At 35.1% G+C, this 25,976-nt stretch overlaps 1 protein-coding gene across 8 annotated transcripts in view; it reads right to left on the bottom strand.

The window, feature by feature from the left end:
• The window catches only part of PCLO (piccolo presynaptic cytomatrix protein), a 353,234-nt gene that overhangs the window by 108,285 nt on the left and 218,973 nt on the right, over positions 1-25,976 (bottom strand). For 6 of the 8 annotated variants that reach the window (XM_053926477.2, XM_053926478.2, XM_053926480.2 and 3 more), the window contains exon 10: positions 8,239-8,364. The exons of 1 other annotated variant lie outside the window; for it this stretch is intronic. In XM_053926477.2, coding sequence (XP_053782452.1) covers positions 8,239-8,364 — 126 coding nt within the window. Of the gene's footprint in view, positions 1-174; positions 252-8,238; positions 8,365-25,976 lie in introns of those variants that run through there. One more of the 8 variants, XM_053926483.1, reaches the window with a different exon arrangement.

Here is a 25,976-nt window from a genome sequence, read left to right as displayed (position 1 = left end):
TCCATTCAGATACCCAACTTTTATATTTTTCTTCCCAGAAGGTAGTTCCCTAAATATTAGAAAAGCTTTGTATCAACATAAAATATGACCTTGTGTCACATGTACCTAACGCACCAGCTTGCGGGAATTTTGAGAAATCTCATGCTAGTTACCAATCCGTACCTGGTTATCCCCCTGGAACAAGAACAAGGAAGCTCACTCATCTGTGTGGTGTGTTTCTTGGTCGCCAACCTTGATCTCTGCCATGCCATCTGTAACATATGCCAAAAAAGCATAAGCAGAAATAGAGACTTTCTTGCCTAGGAACATTCTCCCTTTAGTCACACAGGACTGTGTCTTCCAATAATACTACTGGAATTAGCTCTTCTTCACCCATGCATGTCTTTCTGACAAGGAGCTCCAGAGGCCAACTTCTAAAATCAAAACCACCACGATAAACACAGCTAACTTCACCTTCACTCCAATACTGATTCTCAACCATAAATCCAACAGCGATTTCTTACCAGAGAACCCTGTCAAGTTCATCTTTAGCAAAAGCTAGCTAGCTGGACCAATATCACCTGCATTGAAACAACAGTTTAAAAATATCCATGAGTTAGAACTTATGACACAGGCACATTTCCTCACAGACAGCATATGGACAAACAAAGATGAACTCATTTCTTCACAAGCTTTATGAGCTTGTGAGAGGCTAACTTTCCATACAGGTCTGGCTAAATCCACAAGCAAACACGGGCTATCACCGGTTTTTACTTCTTGCTCTCCTATATTCCCACCGATTCATTAAGAAGGTTGTTGAAGTTACATTCACATCCTAACACTATATTACCACCTTAATGCCAAATAGCTTTCCAAAAATTTTCCAAACAAATTTAATTTAAATACCAATAATAATAATAATCATGATGATGTAGATACAAGTTTTCTTTAAAGTATTTTATTAAAATAACTTCCGACTAATTGGAGAACCTATCAATATAAACAAATAATTGTTTCAGATTCATTGCCTAAAAGATGTTTAGTTCTTACGGCAATGTTTAGATGTTTAGATGTATTGTTATTTTATTAAAAATTTTGAATTTTAAAAGTATAGCACTATATTATATTTCAAAATTATGATATTATGATACATAATACCAGGAAAAATAATTTGGAAAATAAGTTCAAGAAACTCAGTGATTAAATAAAGATTAAAATCAATGAAATGCACATAGATGATTAAGTTTGGCCCATTATATTTCTTAAAAGACAGTATTTTATTTATGTTATATTTATCTACTTTGACTTTTCTAGAGATATGATAATGTTATAAGTTGATATAAAATGATAGAAAAGTATTAAATTTAACAATTGCTATGTGTTCATTTTTTAATGTTCTAATTTTATTGTATGGATTCAGAATAAATCATTAAGTCTTTAGGTAGGTAGAAGAAATGTCCAGCATTGTGAAACCATTGAACACTCAAATAGACATGACTCAATGTGAAAAAAAATTCCAGATTAATCTGTATCCTTAATATAATCACTATCAAAGCTCCAGAGATTCTCCTGAAAATCAACAAGCTGGTTCTAGAACGTACAAGCAAGATCGAAGGTCAAGAACTGTCTCAAGAGGGTTTTTAAGATCAGCATTATGTAAGTCCACCTACTGTGTGCCAGAACTTAATGTACAGATAGAGTTAGAACAGCGTGACACTGACAACCAGTAAGGCCAGGACAAAGAACTCAACTTTGAAGACTGTAAGACAAGGAGAACTTCTTAAACAATTTAGGATATTTATCAACCTTAATAGAAACAAAATGACAAATTTAACTATATAAACTTCCAACTTCTTTAAAAAGTAAATACAGAAACTTAAAATACAAGCCACAGACTAGAATAAGGTATTTATAGCCTACATAATTGACAAAGAATTATATCCACTGAATTTATAAAGAGTCCCTAAATTCAATTTAAAATATACAAACAAACCAATTAAATAATAAACAAAAGAACTGGCAAATCACAGATGAGAAAACCGGAGAGGTTTCCAGGCTCTAAGAAAGGTTTGGGAGAGGTGGGATGATGACAAGAGGCCTTAATTGATTTATAGGTACTTATATCTCCTAAAATATGAAACAAATACAGCAAAATGTTAAGACTTAACATAGTATGGTGGGTACCTGGTTGTTTGCCATATTATTTTTTACAGGTTTTTTGTACACTTGACATTTGTAATAAAAATTACAGGTCAGCACTTGATTAAGTGTTAAATTGCACACACCAAACCACAAATGCAAAGAAGCTCCCTCTGCCCCACTCCCATCAGGGAAGGAGGAACAGATATGGGGTGTTGAGCTGGCATCTCCATATGTGAGGAGAAGAAACGTGTGAATAAGTCGTGAGAATCTTACAAGGCAGTTTTTCTGATTGGGGAGGAGGCTTAGGCTAAGGAAAATCACATCTATTTTTCTTAAACTTTTCTTTTCTTTTTAAAAAAGACTATTTATTTTTAGACAGAGGGTAAGGGAGGGAGAAATAGAGGGAAAGAAACACCAATATGTGGTTGCCTTTCACGTGCTCCCACTGGGGACCTGGCCTGCAAGCCAGGCATGTGCCCTGACTGGGAATCAAACTAGTGACCCTTTGGTTCACAGGCCAGCACTCAATCCACTGAGCCACACCAGCCAGGGCACATCTATTTTTAATGAATTAGTAAACATCAGATTCTGACTTTCTTGATTACCACGTAATAAAGAAAGCAACCACTGCGTTGTGTCAGTAAAAACTTATACAAGACTGAGAGCAAAACACACTCACTGTTTAGTGCAAATGAACTAGAAACAGATGTGCCAGGCACCAAACACTTCCACATATTACTTACTACTTTGAGATCAAGATTTTAATTTCAAATATAAAACTTCTGTGACTTGTGCCCATCACCCTCTCTTAACCGCCAGCAAGCACAACGATTGGGGAGATTCTGGGCCAGAGAACTGCCCGAGAAAAATCCCTTTCTTACACTTTGCCCCTGCAGAGGGAAGTGGCGGCGCGTTTTCCAGACTAGAGGGCTTTTTCTCTGTCAGTAACAATCCAATCCCTTACCCCCACTCCTGGCATCTGAGTTTAAATTCAAAGCAAAACACAAACAAACAAGAAAAAGAATACTACAGTACGTTTATGTAAATCTATGAGCAGTTAAGCTCAACGTTTTATGAACCTGTGCCCAGAGGAAACAGTTTCCACTTTGTACATCTTGTCTGAAAAATAATCCAACCAAGTATTACCAAGTGTACATGGCTCTTTACAAATAGTAGAACGTGACTACATGCATCATTTTATTTGCTTCACATTAGTCCTCTGAGGAATGATATCTTAATAAGCACCCAATTTTTATAACTGAAAAGGAATCTGGCATAAAAAGCAATGAGTTAGTTACATAACTCATTTCTACATATAGTGCTTCAAGATTTGTTTCACTAGGCACTGTGCTAGGCACTGAATATGCAGAAAATAAAATTCAGTGTCAAGGAATAAAACAGATATATGCACCAAGTACAGAACATGAAGAAAACTGAACCTGGTTTTTGTCTTATAAAAAATAAAGTGTGTGCTTGTCATGAGATACCGAAAATTGCATTATGGACTCCCCATATTTGGAGATGGTTGGAACTTTGATGTGAGAAGAATATATTAAGAGTTATTTATAAAGAAAATGAAATTTAAAACCCTGTCATGAATTCAAAACTTCCTAAAATTGTAATGATATTCAGTAAGTTTCTCCAGGTGAGAGTCTAGAGAAAAGTAAGCATATGACAGAGGAAGCATCTAATTTTTTGAAGCCGTTATTTAAAGTGTTGAGTATACTGAACTTTGTTTTGATATTATAATATAAATAAGGTTTACAGTCATTTACCTAAGGGTGAACACTTAAAATGGAGGTGGAAGCTATAAATATGCATTCGGAGTCCATATATTCAATGTACTTTTCGATGCTCAAACTCGTTTAAAACGAAGTAACAATATCAAAGACCCATATGAGAAAATACCTGATATCACTTGAAACCCCAATTTTGATGAACATTTCATGGCCCTGACACTATTATTCGAAAATTATTAAATTTTTAGACAAAGCAAATACCAAGAAATGGCACTTTAGACATTTAATTAGATTTGTAGTTCAATCCTCCAGATCTTTGCCTTCATTTTCTCAACAGAACAAAGACCAATTTCATGCATTGAAAGGAAGAATAATAGGTATGAAAAGACTATTTTTTTGTCCAGTATTTTGTTAAGAATGTTACTAAATGTTCCTGGGAAATAAGGTTTAAAATAGTAGAAGATAAGGATCCCTCACGCACCCGATTGCCAGAGATCTTTTAGAAAATCATTGTAGACTGTTGTAATACTAAAAGATTGGTTCAGGAAATATTGATTAATGGGACACTATTCATGTCATTTTTAGTTTAGGAGATGGTATACAAAGTATTATTAGAAATGTTTTGAAACCAATTTCTTGAGTACAACCTAATTTATTGAGTATAGTAATAACAATTATTACTAATTCTCAGTGTTCTGAAAACAAAATTCTTCAAGATTATTTAATGAGACGGCCTTGTTCAGAAAGATTTTTCAACAGGAGGTTGAATAAAACTCTTTAAAAAAATAATCAGAGCAATGACTCAGAAAATATACTTGGGATTTTTTTTCTAATTCCATTTAGTGTTAGTTACATAAATGATTACTTTCAGAATAATATTTCATTTATGAACATCAGATAACCTACATGATTGGTCAGTATGTTTTAAATCCAGAGGTTAAAAAGCTTGAGGAAATTGGAAGGTACTCTTGCTCTCCTCCAAATTAACAAGGAGTAGAATCCACGCAAATCGAGCACTGCAAGAGTGTTAACACGTCAGCTCCCATGCGTCTGTACAGCCTGTTACAGGAGAAATGACCAAACGCAAAACACAGCAGACCCAAACTATTTCTGAACAACAGCTGTAGAGTTGGGAGAGGAAAAAAGCAGAGTCTATAAATTCTATAGTCAACCAATTGTCAGGCATGTTTTAAATCAGCTAGAAAAAATACTGAATCTTAAAGACTCAGTCTATATACCTTTGTAATCATGAACGCAGAAAGATACAACCAGAAGAGGTCAAATCAATCTCTATGTCTACCTAGAGTTCATTGCACAGTTGGAGAAATTAAATCACATCAACACAAACACATCTATCTATCTATCTATCATCTATCTATCTATCTATCTATCTGGTCATAAACTGGACATATAATTTTTCCTTAGAAAAGAATTAAACTCATACTGTTGAAATTAATGATCTTTATTGCCTTCAATCATTTTTAAACCAATCAGCAGAAGTGAAAAAAATTTGAAAATTAAAAAAACCCCAAACTCCGGGACCAAAAATCAGTATTATTACAGAAATTCCTCACATCTGGCATAAAAAGCAGAGTTGTATCTCAACCAATCTAATACTTTGAACATTTTTGATAATCCATTAGGGGTTGAGGCTGATGACTCTAAAGATATCATGTATACATCGAACTCATAATTATAGACAAATATAAATCAATCATATATTAAAAACTATATATAACTATGCACACAATACACACACACATGCAGAGAATGCACTGGTCTAATCACAGTAAGTGCTTATGAAGAGTCACGTGGCTGACGGCCTTCTAGTCAGTTCATCTTTGGACATAAAAAGAATAAACCATCATCATTTGAGCCTGGTAGCGCAGAACATATGGGTGGGAGAAAATAAGTGATTTGTCATATGTCAAAGTTAGTCCTCGAAATATTTAATGTTTCAAAATCAGGACCTAAATATTGACAGTCAAGATAATATCATAAACCTGATAGAAATACTACTAAGTGTTTTATTAAAGGCCTATGTTATAAGAATAAGTAAAGCAAAGCTGGAAATCATCAATAAGAATTATGGGTGTAGGTTATGAAAGAACTGGACTCTAATCAGAGGAAGCTTTTAGAAAATTAATTAATAACATAATTAATAAAAATAAAAACTTAAATCATATGGACATAGTTATTAATAATTCCCCACTTAAACCAATTAGATAAACTACAAAACTACTAGTTCCCAAAAAGATGAGGACTTCTGTGGTGGTCTTTGAGTTTGTAAAATCACAAATATAATTTTAGGTACATTTCAATTTTTTCTCTTGAATAAGTTTGTATTATATCTGTTTTTAAATTTATGAACTTAAAAATGGCCATATAAGCTACCAAGTGCAAAGAGCATTACCTGACCACAGTATACTTTGTTGAAATTGTGTTTAAAATCATCCCAATTTATAGCACTTGTCTATTTCCATGGTGTAAATGAAAAGAAGGGTATGAAATTTTATCTTTAAGTCATTCAAGTATTCCTGTCAAATTATATCAGGCATGGTCACTGCTGCAAATTTTATTTAAAAATAAGAATGTTCACTGCTTTCTGGAGTATGTTATATGAGAACAATCATGTCACTACCACCCTTAAAAATGGGTCTCAGTTCCTGTATCTCAAGCAGACTGCAACACAAAAAGAGTAGTAGCATCGGAGATGACAGTATTACAGTCCCAGACAATTCATATAGACCCAGTGCTCTACTCAGTATCTTTACATCTTGATGCATACAGTGTAGCCTCCAGTCCTTCATTTAGCTATCTGGCTACCTCTTCTAACTTTCCCTATTTTATGAATACTATTAGAATATTTTTCATCTTATGCTTTTAGCAACATATTTGGTAATATCCTGGTAAGTGGAATTCTGAAAACCAACAACCAAATAAACAAACACAAATGGCCTGATTTACAGCATTGGCCTATTTCCATGTTATAAATACTCTCACTGTGGCCAACTGAAGCCATCAGTGTGACGACACTGAATGTGAAGTTGGAAAAAGGTGTGTGAGCTGGTTGAGGGGAACACTATGATAAATACTGCCTCAAGTCTGTGAGTATTCTAATAGTCTATCAAAACAGCCACACACTTTTTGGGGGGTTCCAATACTGTTAATTAATGACAATGACAGTGAATAATTTTAATATAATTAAAAAATTTAAGCAGTAACAGGTGAAATTTTATTAAATTATAAAATGACAGAAAAGCACATTTCAAATAAATAATTTACAGTTACAATAAAAGGACCAGCTGAGGCTACTTTATGATAAAAATTGTTCATTATAAACAATATCACTCAAAACTTCCAAAGTATACACTATGGTTTGGAAAATGCAAATGACTGCATCATCTAATTAACAAGTAAAAGTTATCATTGGGCATTTTGTGATTCAAGCTGTAAAATTTCAGTGAAAGAAACTAATCAAATATTAACTTTATGGGCTATTAGATACATCTGTAAAGTTCACTATTTTAGAATACTTATGATTGCTTGTGGGGCTGGGGGTGGAGGAGTTAAGCAAACAAGAAAAAGAGAAAGAACTCAGGGACACAGACAACACTGCGGTGATTGGGGGGGAGGGGCAGTGGGTGGAGGTAGAAGAGGGTATGGGGGATAAATGGTGATGGAAAAAATTAAATTAAATTAAAAAATAAAATAAAAATAAATAAAATGCTTATGGCGTAACGAGGGGAATGTTATCCAAAGTAGACAGTACTTAGCACAGAAGTTGGCAAATTTTTTCTGTAAAGGGTCAAAGGGTATATGTTTTAGGCGCTGTAGACCATGCTATCTCTTTCGTGAATACAGTTCTGCTACTACAGTGGAGAACATCCATATTCAATATGTAAATTAATGATTCCGGCTGTGCTCCAATAAAACAATATTTATGAAAACAGGCAGCAGATGGATTTGGCCCTTGGCTTGTCCATAACTTGCTGACTTGACTTGAACATGTACTGAATCATCAGATATTTTTATAGCACTGATTTCAACATAATTTTTATTGGAATTCATGAAACATTAATACCTACAACAAGGTACCTTTTATTTATATTGCCCCAGTCAGTAAAAAATCTTGACTAATTACTATTTCTTAAAGAAGATACATTCCCATAGCAAACCACCTGCCAAAAGGACAATACGATTGGAAGACGAATGCAGTTGTGGGCTTATCTTCTTTTCTGTTCCTATACAAAAGGGTCACAACCAACCATAAGAAAAAGATTTCCTAGACATCAAAAAAGAAGGAATGTGCATATTAAGTTAGTATATGTTTATATGAGTTCATTTATTTTAATTTATTTGAAATCCTTATTCTTACCTTCCATAAGCCTCCCTGTCTGTTCTGCACTTCCCCCGGGAAGAATCTTGGCGATATAGGCTCCAATTTCTCCACTATGTCCAGGGATTTCTTTACCACCCACAATTCTAATTCCTAATCCATTACCTGTATCGAATAAGTAAAAATGATTATTAATAAGTTAAGGTGGGACAACAGTTATCGAAGTATAAGGTACATACAAAGTGGTCTTTGGTGCTCGGAAGTTAGCAAGAACATGTGTATTTAAACTGAACAACAATAACGAAAGGACACCATTCTTATTCCAATAGTAGGCTATACAAAATAGAACTTTCTGAGAGCTTGGCAGGATCTGTAGTGATTAACCTGATATTAACAAACACTGTTTTTTACTTCAGCTGTATTCAGTAATATACCAAGGCTTTGTCCATATTGAGCAGATCTTTTGTGCAAATTTTGTATGAATATGCTCCCAGTACTAGAAACTCCAGAGGATACAACTTACTTTTAAAATTGAGGAGCATTTTCTTAGAAAAAGATAGTAATGGCTATCCCACCCACATTGAGTGGACATAATCCAAACATACAAATGATTGCAATTGATGAAGTGAAACATGATCGTATCGTTATTCACTTTTTAGCCTCATTAGACAATATTTGTAAATTAACTTGACACGTACTACCAGGTACCATAAAATTATTCTTGACTGATGAGCAAGTGAGTAAACTGTTCTTTACTCCAAAGAACAGCTTGTTGTGTAATTAGCCACACATAAAAAAGATGGCGAAAAATTATCATAAGAGGTATAATTGAGATACAAATGGTCTTTTGATATTTTAAGTTTGTTTTTTTTAAAAAAAAACAGCTAATAATTAGTAAGTATATACAATGCCAGATATATTTTTGTTACAAACATTAAGGAGAATTTAAAATGACAGTACTACAAGAGAGCAGAAATCTTCCCCATTTCTGCAGTTACAATTAATCATCTCTTTAAATTAAAATATATTCCACTCAGTAATTGAAGTACCATTTTCAACTCTCAAAATCTCCAAAATAGTAAAAGTCAGCTCTCTTCAAAATCCTGTTCCCTTCCCATTTTACTCTCCAAAAACAACCCTTCCAGTCAGCAGAGCACAGTTCAAACTTTGAACAAGCAGTGCCACTGAATTACAACACCTGTCTGACATTTACCCAGTAGGGATTTATTTTGGTAAAACATTTTTCTTATTTCCAGGTGATGTGATACTTCCAAATGAATTCCCTCCTTCCTTTTCTTCTTCCCTCCTTCCTCCCATTTTTTCCATCCTTCTTCCTCTACTGTTTCCCTTTTTTTCTCTCTCTCTACTTACCTAGTACCTGACTCCCTATGTCTGCTTTTTCACCAGGGTATGTGTTCTGAATATTCAGCGTTAAAACAAAAACAAAAACAAATTACCTAACTGCGTCCAAGTGTCCTGCTGTTTGTCAAGAGGTCAGAGTTAAATAAGATACTAGCTCTCTCTGACCTTAGCGTGGAGCTTTTCTGTCACAAGTTTCTTCATCTAGTGTTACTAATCTTAGTAGAGATTGATCTATGATACAGATTAATGGTAACTGAATAAATGCAGAACATCACCTAATAAATGCAGAACATCACCTAATATATGACTAATATATGTAGACAGATACGACTAATATCTGTCTGCCCAGAGACAGTTTTTAGACATTAGCCTTAAGGATTCATCATAACTGATTCTACTATAAGATATTAAATATATGTGTTAAAGTGTAGCAGATGAAGACAAGCTTTCAGTCACTCTTCATTCAATTAATTTGGCCTATTTTTGACTGCACTAAGGAAGTTACAAAATGATGATTTAAAAATAGCTGGCCTGCCCTGACCAGTGTGGCTTAGTTGGTTGAGTGTCATTCTGCAAAGTGAACAGTGGCTGGTTCGATTCCTGGTCAGGGCACATGCCTGGGTTGCAGTGTCCTTGGTTGGGGAGTGTGCGAGAGGCAATCAATCAATGTTTCTCTCTCATATCGATACTTCTCTATCTTTCTCCCTTCCTTCCCCTCTCTTTAAAAATAAATACATGAAATCTTAAAAAAATAAAAATAGCTGGCCATAATTAAAAGTTTAGCCCATGGAATTTATCTGTAAAAACCAAAAATAGGTTCTTAAGCAAAGATCTGGTTTCACTTCCCATGGCTGAATCACTCACAAGCTATAATTCATCACTTCTTAAAGATTTTATAAAAACCCACAGATACACTGAGTTTCTAATGCAGTCAATATGTTCAGATCAATCTTAAGACATGGTCAGTCTGACAACCAAAAACATAATTCATGATGTTTAGCATGAATTATGATCCTTAGCATAAAGGCATACAGTAAAGACCATGCCTTTTATCAAAATTTATCATAATTTAGGCTAGAACATAATAGAGAAGAGTTGAGTAGGGTATAGTAGAGTGCTCAGAAAATTGATCCTAATATTACTGTTTAAGCCTAAATATTAGAATATACATATAGCCCATAAAAACAATTTCAGTACTTTATATGGTGCAGCCTTATGCTTAGAATCTACAAATAGAATTGTTACAATGTGTAAAGGTATACCTCAAAAACTACTTTAGAACTTCAAAATCTATTAATTTAAATAAGCAACTATTTTTAAAAATTTGGTTATAACTTCATTCTGTAGACGACAATGTCTTATGGCTTAAGTTGCTGGGTCTTCAGGGCCATTTAATTTTAGTGACTGAGCACAGTGTAAAACCCTACACTAAAGGATAAGTGATAGGAAACTGTAATTATATCCATGTTTGTAAGAGGCACAACACAATAATTATTGAATTTTGTCAAATATAGCCTTACACAAGTGAATTCAAGTACTCAAAACAAATTCTAAATATATAAGACTCAGTATTTTTGGTAAAATGGGAGTAATATATAGTCATGACAATACTATGAGAGATAAGATTTTATGTGTATACTATTTCATGCACTGAGTAAATTTTCAAAAATTACTGTTACTCTTGTTGATGTGTTGTTGTTGCTACTACTGTTTTTCACATGTACAAAAAAGTAACAGAAATATTAAAACTCTGTGAAAGAACAGCATGGTAAAAAATAGAACAACTCAAGAAGGGTAACATTTTTTGTTTATTTAACAGTGGCTACCTGTATTTTAATTTGGATAGCATGAATATAAATTTAATTTAAACTTCTAAAAATTAAATCTGGAAATTTTAATTTAACATTTCAATAGCTATACTCTGGTATTTTATATATTAAATACAGACACAATGAACACAAATGTTTTTATAAAAATAAAACATCCCAGCTTGAATCCAAAGCACAGATTCCAATACAAGATTTAATAAGCTCTAGAAACATTATTTTTAACTGAAATGCTTAGATCTAAATGGTCCTTGGCAAGTAATGTTTGTATTATCATTGCTTTTCAAATTTTGACATGTTTTTATAAACATAAACTTCTTTTGCCTCTCTGCTTCTGTTCCATTGGAATCATGGCTAAAATGCTTCCTCAGTCCGACACCAGAAAAATGCATTGGTCTTGCTCTTTAGTTCACAGTATGTCAGAGGAGAGAGGCCCATTGGGAACACAGGAGCTTTAGTTGAGAGATTATCATATCTTATAGTAATTTCACAACATATAAGCATAGATGTGGTTAAGAAAAAGAAAGTCCTAGAAGATAATCTAAATTTCAGAAATCCTTTAAAGTATGTAAGGGATAGTTATTAAAAAAGAAAAATTTAATGATAAATGTAGCAAAATCACCAAGCACAAGTATTACATTAATAGTCATAGGAATAAAATTAAAATGCATTGGTATTTTCAAGTCTCTCTCAGGGGAGTCCAAACTTTTGGCATCTCTGGGCCACACTGGAAGAGGAAGAGTTATCTTGAGACACACATTAAATATATTGTGCCACATAATCACAAAAAAATCTCATGTTTTAAGTAAACTTACAATTTTGTGTTGGGCCACATTCACAACCATCCTGGGCTGCACGTGGCCCATGGAATCCAGGTCGGTCACCCCTATTTATAACTATGTGATACATATACTGTTTTGTAGTTAGTTGTAAAGTTCTAGTCCAAGATGACAAAACACAAGGCTCCCGAACTTACCTCCTCCCATAGGCCCTCTCAATCTACAGTTAATGTGGGGCAATTACTCTGAAAGAAACCCAGAAACTAACTGAGTTACTCCTGCACATCAGGTAGATGAAGAAACACCTGCATCAGCCGGCCTTGGCACACCCTCAGACTAAGGCAGCTTGGGCAATCACAAAGATTTGAGAGACAACCAAGAGCACAGGCCCGGCTGAATACTGATGTTCGTCTCCTATACGAGACCATCCCATCCAGACTGGGAGAAGTGGCTATTTTATCTAATGCATAGAAACCAACACAAAGAAGGAAAGAAAATTAAGTAACAAAGAAATATTTCCCAGCTACAAAATAACATAAAACTCCAAAAACAGCCTGTAATGAAATAGATACAAGTTATTTGCCTGGTATAAAGTTAAAAATAATCATAAGGGTGCTCACCAAGGTTAGGAGACCAATGGATGAACAAAGTAAAAATTTCAACAAACAGATAAGAAAATATAAAAAAGTACCAAGGGAGCGGTGAGGGGAAAAGGCAGACAACTGTACTTCAACAACAATAAAATAAAAAAATAAAAATAAAAAAGTAAAAAAGTAAAATAAAAAAGTACCAAATGAAAATCATAGAACTAAAGAAATGTAATAATTGAACTGCAAAATTCATAGAAGGGTTCAACAACAGACTAGAAAAATGGAAGAAAGAATCAGTAAATTTGAATACCAGTCAAATACCAGTGCAAATCAAATGACAATGAGATGACAGCATAATTCTTTTAGAATGGTCATTATCTAAAACATAAGAAATAACAAGTGTTGGCAAGGATGTGGAGAAGAGGGAACCTTCAGCATTGTTGGTGGGGATGTAAATTGGTAAAGCCACTAGGGAAAACATTATGGTTTCACAAAAATGACAATTAAGACTACCATATGATGCAGCAATTCCTCCTCTAGGTATTTAGCAAAAGAATATGAAAATACTAATTTGAAAATATATATACATCTTTACATCTATTACAGCATTATTACAATAGCCAAGATATGGAAATAATCTTTATGTGCTCGGACTGATGAATGAGTATATACTGTATACACATACATTGTGAAAGGGGTCCCCTCCATCAAGTTAACTAGCACATCCATTGCCTCATAGAATTTATCTTCTTCATGTGTGAGGGTATTTGTTTTACTCTTTTAGCAAAGCTCAAGTACACATACAGTGTTAGCACCGACAGTCACGTTTTACATTACAGCCTCAGATCTTGTCCATTGTATAGCTGTGTACCTTTTTAACAACTGTTCTTTATTTGCCCCACCCTCAGACCTTGGTCACCATGTTTCTATTCTCTCTTTCTAGGAGATTGACTTATTTTCCACATATAAGTCACAGCCTGCAGTATTTGTCTTTCTCTCTATGGCCTATTTCAAGGAGTAAAATGCTCTCGAGTTCCATCCAATTTGTCCCAAATGGCAGAATTTCCTTCTTTCTCATGATTCATTAATATTCCATTATTTTGTGTGTGTGTGCAATTTGCCAGTTATAAACACACACATACATATAATTCATCTATGTGAATTATTTAGTCTGTTCAGAAAAAGTCAAGCCATTGTTAATATAATGAGAATGGTTTGTGTGATACTGATGTAACCTGGAAGCCAAGGACAGTGAGCTGGAATATGCATGTATGAACAATAGTGACTTCACTGTACTAATCAGTGGGGTGGTAGACACCTACTGAGTGAGCATGTGTACTGTGTGACCATGACATTCAAAATGGCTGAGCGAGTAGAGCAACAAATCTGCATCAAATTTTGCATTAAGCTTGAATATTTTTCTCCGTGGAAACTATTCGGATGATTCAGAAGGCCACAACTATGAGCAACTGGTGATTGGCAACTATATCACAACAATGAGCCCACTCATGCATCACATCTCATGCAGTGTTTTTTTGTGAAACATCAGATCACCCAGGTGACTCAGGCACCCCACACCCCAGATTTGGCATCCTATGACTTCTGGCTTTTCCCAAAACTGAAATCACTTTTGAAAGGGAAGAGATTTCAGACCATTGATGAGATTCAGGAAAATACTATAGGGCAGCTGATGGTAATTGGGAGAAGTGTGTGAGGTCCCAAGGGGCCGACTTTGAAGGGGAGTGAGCATCAATGTTTCTTATATCTTCTTTAATAAATGTCTCTTTTTTCATAGTACATGACTGGATACCTTCTGGACAGACCTCATACATGAATCAAATAACCATGATGCACATTTTAAATAGGTTAAAATATTTTAAATCCATTATACCTCAAAGACCTGAAATAAAAAAATAAAAAGATAAAAAGTAAACTGCATGAGCATAGGAAAAAATATTTCCTTGGCAAGTAGAGTTTATGTAGGTTTTAGCTTTCCATTTAAAAACACATTTGATACATACTAAACAACCAATAACTTTTCTGACATTTAGGAGCTGTCACTTTTTGTAAAGTTACATTTTTTTTCTATTTATTTGTTTATTTATAGTGTTTATTCTATTACAGTCGTTCCCATTTTTTCTCCCTTTCCCCACCTCCACCAAGTCCCACTCTCTCCCCTCCCTAAGTCAATCCCCATTATTGTATGTGCCCATGGGTTGTACGTAAGAATTCTTTGGTTAAACCCTCCACCATCTCTTATCCCACCCCTCTGGCAGTTCTCTGTCTGTTCCACATATCTAAGCTTTTGTTATATTTTGTTTATTAATTTATTGTGCTCATTACATTCCACAGTAAGTTAGATCATGTGGTATTTGTCTTTCACTAACTGGCTTAATTCACTTAGCATAATATTCTCTAGGTCCATCCATGCTCTTGCAAAATGTAAGAGTTTCTTCTTTTTTACTGCTGTGTAGTATTCCATTGTGTAAATGTACCAAAAGTTTTTTATCCACTGATCTACTGATGGGCATTTAGATTGTTCCCAAATCTTGGCTACTGAAATAGGGCTACTATGAACATACCAAGAAATTGATGGCATTTTTATTCACTTATAATGAGCTTTCAGAAAGAGAATCTAAGAAAACAATTCCATTTACCAATGCAAGAATAACAAAACATAAGGTACCTAGAAATAAATTCAACCAAGGAAGGAAAAGACCTGTGCTCAGAAAACTATAGGCCACTGAAGAAAGAAATTGAAGAAAATACAAATAAGAGGAAGCATATAACCTGTTCAAAGATTGGAAGAATGAACATCATTAAAATGTTCATTCTACCCAAAGCCATCTACACATTCAACAAACTTCCTATTGAAATTCAATGGCATATTTCACAGAACTAGAACAAATATTCCAAATTTATATGGAACCACAGAAGACCCCAAATAGCCTCAGCAATTTTGTGAGAGAAGAATGAAGCTGAAGGTATCGCAACTCCTGATGTAAGGCCACTGTAATCAAAACAGCCTGGTACTGGCATAAGAAGAGACATATAGATTAATGGACCAGAACAGACAGCCCAGAAATAAACTCATGCCTTTATGACCAATTGATATTGGACAAAGGTCTCAAGAGCATACAATGGAGCAACAACAGTCTCTTCAATAAATGGTGCTGGGAAAACTGGACTGGTACATGCAAAAAAAAAAAAAAAAGAAAAGAAACTAGACCACCAACTTACACCATATATAGAAAACTCAAAATGGATAAAAGACTTAAATTTAAGTCCCCAGACCATAAAAATCCTAGATGAAAAGTTTTTACAATTGCATTTAAATTTGCAGTTTAAATCTACCTTAGTTTTTACATTTATTAAAATGTTACATGAAAAGCTGTAATAATTTTAAATATTACAAAGTGTTTTTATTTTTATCATGAAAATAATATATGAAAACTTTATGATGTTATAATTACAGCATTAAGTTTGTACAAAATTAAAATAGTTATTTCATTTCAACACTATCATATTCTACCTCTAAGCATCAAGAAAAGCAAAATGTGTAAGAGTGAACATACAATTTTATGATTAGTAGTCTTTAAATCAATAGTTTATTGTTCATAAAAAGTTAACCACAAAATGAAGATATATTGTATGGTTTAGTCATGTTATTAATTGGCCTAAAGGAGAAGATATCAGATTATCATCAGAAAAGATTATCATTATAAATATTAATGCTAATGAGGTACTAAGGCTAATGCAGCAAAGTCCCTGAAGAGCAGTTCAATTAAATTTATTTTTATAGTTTACATGTTAACTATACTCCTGGGTAAGGCGGGAAGGTTTATTTTCATATTCTTTTACCTAATAATTTCTATGTTACAAATTATCTATGTAAATGTTTAGGAAAATAAACCAAATATATTTAAAATCACAGTAACATCCCCTTTGTATCCTGCCAAATGCTACCTGAATTCATTAATACCTGAACATTCAGATCTAAAGAATATTTCACTATTTGTCCTTTATCGTTAATAACTTCTGCTCATTATAAGAAAAACGTTCCTACAAACAGAACTAAGCACACCAATTGCCTTAATAGCAATCCACACTCGACTGTTTCCAGCAACATCAAAATGGCAATGGCAGATTCATGCCAAATCTAATCCGGCTTTAAACCTGAACATGCAAATTATAAACAGCAATTTCCATAAAGTTTTCCTAGTCCATCCAATTGCTGTGTAGTATCATTTTTCCTAGTTTTAAATATGTATCCTCTGTGTATGTGAAAGACTTGAGAGAATATTTTATCTCATCTCCATGAGTGGAAGTTAATGCTAAATTTTTCTAATGTAATGTGAATAATGTTAAGATAAAAATGTTACCTGGTGTTCAAGGTATGTATAAGAGACTATTTATACTCACACCATACTGCATGAAATGTGTCCAAGTTGGCCTGCCGTAGCGCTGAAATTGCCATTGGCATGGGAAATAAGGGAGACAAGTCACAAAGATACATCAAAAGACACTAGGATTCTGGTTTGTTGAACATCTTTCAAATGACAGATGATGCATGTACTGATAAAGTGACTTTACTAAAAGGACATGGAATTTCCCCTTCCTACGGATCCTTGACATCAGACTCAGCAATGATATTTTGGATTTGATAGCAAAGGGAACAAAAGTAAAAATAAACAAGTGGAACTACTCAAACTAAAAAACTCTACAGCAAAAGAAACCATAAACAAAATGAAAAGACAACCCATTGAATGGGATGAAGTATTTGCAAATAAAATATTTGATAAGGGGTTAATATCTAAAAATACATAAAAATTCATACAACTAAGTAGCACAAAATGAAACAATCCCATTAAAAAAGGGTCTGAATATACATTTTTCCGAAGGAGATACAGAGAAGGCCACTAGGTATATGAAAAGGTGCTCAGTATCAGTAATCATGAGGGAAATGTAAACCAAACCACTTTGAGATGCCACCTCATACCTATTAGAGTGGCTATTATCAAAAAGACAAGAAATAAATGTTGGTGAGAATGAGGAAAAAAGGAAACCCTTGTGCACTGTGGTGGGAATGTAAACTGGAAATCCCACTTCTAGGTATTTATCTAAAGAAAATAAAAATACTAATTCAAAACAATATATTCATCCCCATATCCACTGCAGCACTATTTATAATAGCCAGGATATGGAAGCGACCTAAGAGTCTACTGACAGGTGAATGGAGATAAAAATTGTGGTCTATCTACCCAATGGAATATTTTTCACCCATAAAAGAGGGAAATCTTGCTGAAATCTTGCCATTTGTGACAACATGAATGAAATTTGAAGGCATTTTGCTAAGTGAAAGCAGTCAGAGAAAGACAAAGACTATCTGTTCTCACTGTATGAAAAATCTTACAAAAACCCTAGGAAGCAAAACAAACAAACAAAAAAATATGCTCATGGATACAGATAACAGATTTGTGACTGCCAGGGGTGGAAGGGTAGGGGTGAGGGGTGTGGAAAATGGGTAAGGGGGTTATAAAGTACAAACTTCTAGTTACAAAATTAATGAATCATGGAGATATAATGTACAGCATGGTGACTATATTAAAAAAAACTGTGCTGTGTATTTAAAAGTTGCTTGCCCTAGCTGGTGTAGCTCAGTGGACTGAGTGCTGGCCTGCAGACCAAAGGTTCACTGGTTCAATTCCAGATTAGGGCACAAGCCTGGGTTGTGGGCCAGGACCCCAGTAGGGGGCACGTGAGAGACAACTACACATTGAAGTTTTCTCTTCCTCTTTCTCCTTCCCTTCCCCTCTGTCTAAAAATAAATAAAATCTTTAAAAAAAAGTTGCTAAGAGTATAGATCTTAAAAGTTTCAGCACAAAAAATAATTTTGGAACTGTGTACTGTGATGGGTGTTAATTAGACTTCTTGTGGTGATCATTTCCCAACATGTACAAATATCAAATTATTATGTTGTACATCTGAAACTAATATATTATTACCTGTCAACTACATCTAACTAAAAATAATTATTTCCATTTAGTGGTACTTAGGGTCCAAAACAAAATGATTCTTTGATATAAAAGTGGATGCTATAACATTAGAGATAGGGACAGTTTACAGATACGGCCTTAACAGTGACTTGTTCAGGTGCTCATCTCATTAATCACAGGCAAGGACTGGACATGGGGTCACTTACTATGTGCGCTAAAGAAAATTGTTGTGTTGGAGGAGACTCCGATGCAACCCTAGAATGTCACTGCAAATTTAATAAAGTTACATCTCAATAAAGTGATAATGTGCTTTCCAAAATAAATGTCAGTTTTACTTATATAAACAATAAGTAGGAAGAAAAATACTATTCTAATTCAGTATTGAATAATAAGTGTTCCTTTTGTACTTCTGGACATAATAGGGTTCAAAGAAATGTACTTTCGTGGCTCCTGGTGAGTCACTTCCAGTATAATACCCTCTCTGCGAGTGCAGGTAGAATATGCATCTTATGTCTAATCAAAAGATCTCACAAAGGTGATTTGACAGTCACAACCGTGAGTATATTATATGACTCCCTCCTACAGACTAGCATGAGAGTCTCTGCTGGCCTTGAAGAAGTAAACAGCCATGTGCCATGCCAGAAGGTCTGGGAGAGGGCCAAGGCAAGGAGTTGAAGGGTGACTCTAGACACTGAGAGCCAGCAAGAAAACAAGGAACTTAGTCCTACAACTTGGAGGAACTGAATTCTGCCAATAAGTACATGAGCTTGAATGAAGATTCCCAAGCTCCAGAATAGAAACCAGTCAGCCAGCAAACAGATCGCAGCCCTGTGAGACCCTGACCAGGGGACCCAGTTAAGCCATGCCTGGGTTCTTGACCCATGAAAACTGTGGGATACTAAATATGTGTTGTTTTAAGTCATTAAGTTTGTTATACATCAATAGAAAATAGAAAAATACAAGCTGTATGCTGAGTTTTCTGGGCACATAATATGGACATTATGTTGGTAGCAAAACTTGTAGAACATTTGTGATTATACTAGTTACCACAGTGACTGAGCAGTGATAGACGGGAGGAATAAAAGGAAAACTGGCCATGAAAAGTAACTTTTTGCCCTTCACAAACAAGAAGAAAACCTCATCATTTCTGCTTGCTGGTGTTCTGGTACAATGCGTACAGCAAGTGTATGGCATCTAAGCAGAACTAAGTATATAACTGAATGAATAATGAATAGATGAATATTGAAATGCCTATTTTCCCCAAGTGGGGCTAATGGGTCAATGATAATGGTGTTAAAATAGATTTGTATTGTATTCTAAGTTCCAAAAATTCCTTTAAAATTACATCAACTCATTGGATCTTAAAGTAAAAATAACAAACAAACAAAAACACCCTGTGTTTCAGGCAGGAGAAAAATGAGGCTTTGAGAGATTCGTTGCTCAAGGCAACACGTAATGCATGGGCAAGCCAGAGCGGGGCCCGCACTCTCACTGTGAGTGACTCAGAAATGCGACTCCTGTCTGGTTGGCGCCAGGGTGCCCGGCTGAGAATCAGAAGGCATGGGTTTGGGAGCAGCACATGCAGCCCTTCCTTTACTCATTCAGTTGTAAAGAGGAGAGTGATGGGATAATTGAAATCAGAGCGTTACAAGGAGAAACCCTGAGATACAAAAAATGTCAGGACAGATCATCTCTCAGGCAAGACTGAGGAGAAGAAATGTTTCTGGCTTAGGCAGCCCACAAGTCATGCAGTACAGGTTAATCTGTAGCTCTAACTAATTAGTTGAGAAAGATTATGCTTGTTTTGTCAGTGTAATTTCAATTTTTCTATTGATGAATAATGCTTTTATGCCTTGTTTATATCATTAGCTAACATTTAAAAAAAGAAAATTGTTATTTTTAGTTTTATGCTTTTTATCATTTTTGTACTTTAGCATTTGTATTAAGATATGAAATGAATATGGATATCTGTTAAATTAGGAGAAGTGCTACCCCATCTGGAATAAACAAGAAATGTCAAATGTTTTCAGGTGACAAGCTAAGAATATTCAAAAAGTACACTGACAACACATCTCAAACAAAAAGAGGGTCACTTTAATTTTCATCTAATGTTCTATTATATCAAAATTTACTCAACTTTTAGTTGCTAAACCTCACAAAACATATGACTTTGAATTGATGAATTCTATTTGGTTTCTGTACCTTGTGTCAGTATTATTTTATACGTAATATATTACTTTATTTTTCCCAATCTCTTCAATATCATCTTCAGGGGTAGAAGAGAAAAGGAGGTACCATCACATTTTGAGAATTTCTTCTACATATCTTATGTTATTTAAAACATTTTTCTCTGTAACTTTTCATGGTGGGTACTATCCACACCATTTCCAGACACAAAAGCTGAGACTAAAGAAGGTGAGCACCTTGCCCAGGTTGTCCAGCACGTGGAAGAGCTAAGAGCACTTTTTTCCTTGACTCCCAATCTTCGTTCTTTCCACATATATTAGCTCAGCGCTCTCATTGCAAAGACAATATTCTAGACGATCAATATAAACTCTTATTCTTTACTGAATCTCATTTCTTATTGCCCATTTCCCCACAGCCAATTCATATACATTTTATATTTATACCCTTAAATTTCACATCAATGTTACCACTTATCTTCCTTTCCTATAAGTTAAACATCTTGAATGTCTTCATCTTCTCCTCACAGAATCAATTAATTCCTTTAATTTTCTTTTATTAAGAGTGAATAGAAAAATGTGCTAACCTATGCAGTGGGAAGCAAAACTTACAATGTCACTTCCTTAGCAGGAACACAAGTGTGCAAGCGATATTTATCCTGACGGAAGTCCGCCAGTAGTTATGATGTTAACCTAGAACTAGTTCTGACAGTCAATACTTTCTCTGTTACTGAGGTAACAAATGCAAGCTTTTATTAAAATTTATCAGGAAGAAATTGTGATTTTAGAAGAGATTCAACCAGAACCTTATTATATTTCAATAGTTTTATACTTAGTTTATTTGTAAAAATAATTTGAGAGCTTACAATGAAAATTATATCATATATAATGACACTGTTAAAATAAAAATAAAAGAGGAGAAGCCATCCTGATTGGGGAGGGAGAAATTTCAGCGTCAGCACCCAGGGTGTAGGACCTGTTCAGCTCCCCAGATGCCCCAGTAGTCAGAATGGAACATGGGTTCTCAAGGTGACAAATACACTTTCTCTTGGTCTTCCGCAAGAAGTAGAAGAGATGACATAATTTTTTTAACTTTCTATACTAAGACTTGGCCTGATGTGAAAAACAAGTATCTCATGAAATGTTCACATCAATGATGCTGGAGAGGCGTTAAGTGGGTTTTTAACTAAACCAGATGGAGTGGCTCACCACATTTTTCCTTCAGTTCTCTGTATTTGTTGCACCACAGTTGAGGGTACCAGTGTGGTCTCAAGAAAAAAAAATTAAACTTATTTTTAAAAACCGGTGTACCTTTTTCTTTACGGTTAGGCTACTATCAGAATTCAACTTTGAAGCAAACAATTAAAAAAATACCCTCAAAAAGGAAGCTACATCTTCCATGATTTCAGTGATGCCTATCCGGCCAATCCAATGAAATTGAGACTCTCTGTCTACCTAGAACACCATGATCTGGCTCTAACTTTGGTCTCTCCTACATACTCTGTGATGCAGCACAACGAAACACAGAACTCCAAGTAACAATACTCTGTGCTCCAGCATACTAAAGAAAAAAGTCAAATTATGGTCTAAAGCCTAAAATTAAAACTAAATATTACATGCTACCTCATTAACTGGAGAAATCAGGAGGGCCTTGAATGGCCTCACCGTGAGATCTCCTCCCCAAACTGCTGAGCAAGGTCACCAATCTGAACTCTTCTTGGAATGGCTGAAATAAATACCTACACAATATAGTAAAAACTAGCCATTAAACATATGTTTGTAAAGAATTTTTGGTATAACAGGAAAGTTACTTTATCAGGCAATTTATAGGATATTAATATATATGTAAGCTACATTACAATATATCATCAACTTTTAGTTTGTGTCTACATGGGTATGAAGACAACAGGAAGAAAATGAAGAAAATATAAATTATAAAATTATGATGGCTTTTATTTTAGTAATAAAATCTTTTTACTTTTTACTTTTCATGGGTACTACATTTTAAAGAGGATCTATCATTTATCTATCTATCCATCCACCCACCTACCCACCATCCATCTTCACACACACACACACACACACACACACTCTCATGTTTTTGTATACATACATACAGAAAGGACTGAGAGTGATGTGCATTAGCTACTGGCAGCTGAGAGCCAGATAGGAGGGTTGCTTTTGGTATCTCTAAGAGGAAACAGAGAAATTAAAATCTTCATGAGAAAATGGGGAAAAAGGTTTTTCTCTACCCCTTCATAAAATTCTTTGTACAAATGAAGAGAGTACTGTACAAAAATTGTACACGTACATACATGCACTTAGTCATGGTTTGTTGCACATATTTTAATTTTCAACATAGAGTTCTTAGTATTCATTGTTTTATGTGTACTAGTTCTACCTTTTTTAAAAAAGATTTTATTTATTTTTAGGGAGAGGGGAAGGGAAGGAGAAAGAGAGGAAGAGAAACATCAATGTGTGATTGCCTCTCACACGGCCCCCACTGGGGACCTGGATGGCAACCCAGGCATGTGCCCTGACTGGGAATCAAACTGGCGACCCTTTGGTTCGCAGCCCGAGCTCAATCCACTGAGCTATTCTTTATAAGTATTAGGAAAATATAAGTTAAAATAAGATATATCCATACCCACCCCAAAAGACAGACATTACCAAATGCTGGCAGTGATAAGGAGAAAGTGGAGCCCTTAGACATTGTTATTTGACAGTTTTTAATATATTTATCATGATGTTACAGTTGTCCCAATTCTCTCCCTTTGCTCCCCTCTACCCAGGACCCTCAACTCCCTCTAGCAACAGCCCCCTTAGTTCACATCCATGGGTCATGCATATAAGTTCTTTGGCTCTCCATTTCTCATATTGTTTGTAACATCCTTCCATCTCTTCTGTTCCTACCAATATGTACTTCTTATACCCTCCACCTTTTCCCCCATTCTCCCCTTCCCCCTCCAAATTGATAATCCTCCAAATGATCTCCATATTTATGATCTGTTTCTGTTCTGCTTGTTTGCATTTTTAGATTCAATTGCTGATGTGAATTTATTTCCATTTTAATGTTCATAGTTTTGATCTTCATCTTAAATAAGTCCCTCTAGCATTTTATATAATAATGCCTTGGTGATGATAAATTCCTTTAGCTTTACTTTGTCTGCCCTTCCATTGTAACTGATAGGTTTGCTGGATACAGTAATCCAGGTTGTAGGTCTTTTCATCACTTTGAATACTTCTTGACAGTCCCTTCTAGCCTGCAAAGTTTCTTTTGAGAAATCAGCTAATAGTCTTATGGGAACTCTCCTGTAGGAAACTAACTGCTTTTCTCTTGCTGCTTTTAATATTTTCTCTTTATCTTTAAACATCGACATTTTAATTATGATGTGTCTTGGTGTGGTCTTCTTTGGGTCCAACATGTTTGGGATTCTTTGTGCTTCTTGGATTTGTATGTCTATTTCCTTTGCCAAATTAGGGAAGTTTTCTTTCATTATTTGTTCAAATAAGTTTTCAATTTCTTGCTCTTCCTCTTCTTCCTGGCATCCCTACATTTCAGATGTTGGTATGTTTGAAGTTGTCCCAGAGGCTCCTTAACTTATCCTCATTTTTTGTGGGGGAAGTTTCTTTTTTCTCCTTGCTGTTCTGATTGAATGTTTTTTTTCTTCCTTATGTTCCAAATCATTGGCTTGATTCTCAGCTTCACCCACTTTACTGTTGATTCCCCATACATTTGTCTTTATTTCACTTACTGTAGACTTCATTTATGCCAGGGTCTTTTTTATGCTGTTGAAGTACTCAATGTGTTCCTTGAGCATGCTAATAACCAGTGCTTTGAACTCTCTACCTTATAGATTGCTTCTCTCCACTTTGGGTAGTTCTTTTTCTGGAGTTTTGTTCTGTTATTTCATTTGGGCCATATTTCTTTGTCTCCTCATTTTGGCAGCCTTCTTGTGTTTCTTTCTATTTAATAGGTAGAGCTCCTTTGACTCCCTGTCTTGAAGTTGTGTGGCCTATTACAGAAAAACACATCCATAAGTTGGGTGGCCTTAGATAATTGCCAGGGTGGGTCAACCTACGCGGACCAGGTTGCTGTACTCTCAGATATGGTGTTGCTGCTCTGTGTCTCCATGTGGGAGAGGGCTCAGAAAATGGACAATGGCTACTTCCTGGCCTCTGGTGTTTTGTCTGGGAAGAATCTGTCCCCTGGCAGTCACTTCAGTTTTTCCCCATATACCACTAGTGCTCTTCCAGCTATTGCCCTAGTGCTGGAGCCCAGAGGGAGTGAGTCTGTGTAAATCCCAAGTCTGTTGCAAGCCCTTTTTGAGGGGACACCTGAGAATGCTGCAATTTCTTCCACCAACCCACTCCCCCCACTAGTTTTTACAGCCAGAAGTTACAGGAATTTATTTTCTTGGCACTGCAACCCTGGGTTAGGTGGTCTGATGTGGGGCTGGGATCCCTCGCTCCCAAGGTATCCCTCCTGATTTTAATCCACTGCACATGGGTATGGGTCTGTTTGTTCTACATCCCCATGTCTCCACCCCTCCTACCCTTCTGGATAAATGTGACTTCTTTAATTTCTTGGTTGTTGGACTTCCATACAGCTTGATTTTTTGACGATTCTGGGTGAATTTGTTTTGTAGGTTAGTTGTAATTTTCTGCTGTGGCTGTGCGAGGAGGAGAGCCATGTTTACCTACGCCTCCATCTTGACTGAAAGTCTATTTGACAGTTCTTGAACAGTTAAAAAGAAATTATCATACAATTCCACTTCTAAAAAACCATGCAAAAATATCATACATCTAAACTGTGTATGCAAATTTTAAAAACAGAAAAATCTAATGGATAAATGCATGTATAATATACAGACAATGGATTATTACTTAGGAATAAAAAAGCAAACTACTGTTATATGCTACAAATAGACAAACCGCAAAAGTTACAGTAAGTGAAAGGAACCAGGCACCAAAGCTGCATGATTAAGTTTGTGTGAACTTCCCAGAAAATGTAAACTTACCGAGATAGAAAGTAAGTCTC

The sequence above is a fragment of the Desmodus rotundus genome, chromosome 6 (assembly GCF_022682495.2).
Source record: "Desmodus rotundus isolate HL8 chromosome 6, HLdesRot8A.1, whole genome shotgun sequence".
NCBI classification, from domain to species: Eukaryota; Metazoa; Chordata; class Mammalia; order Chiroptera; family Phyllostomidae; genus Desmodus; species Desmodus rotundus.
The sequence above is the reverse complement of the archived record's forward strand: the minus strand, read 5'-3'. Positions and strand labels throughout refer to the sequence as shown.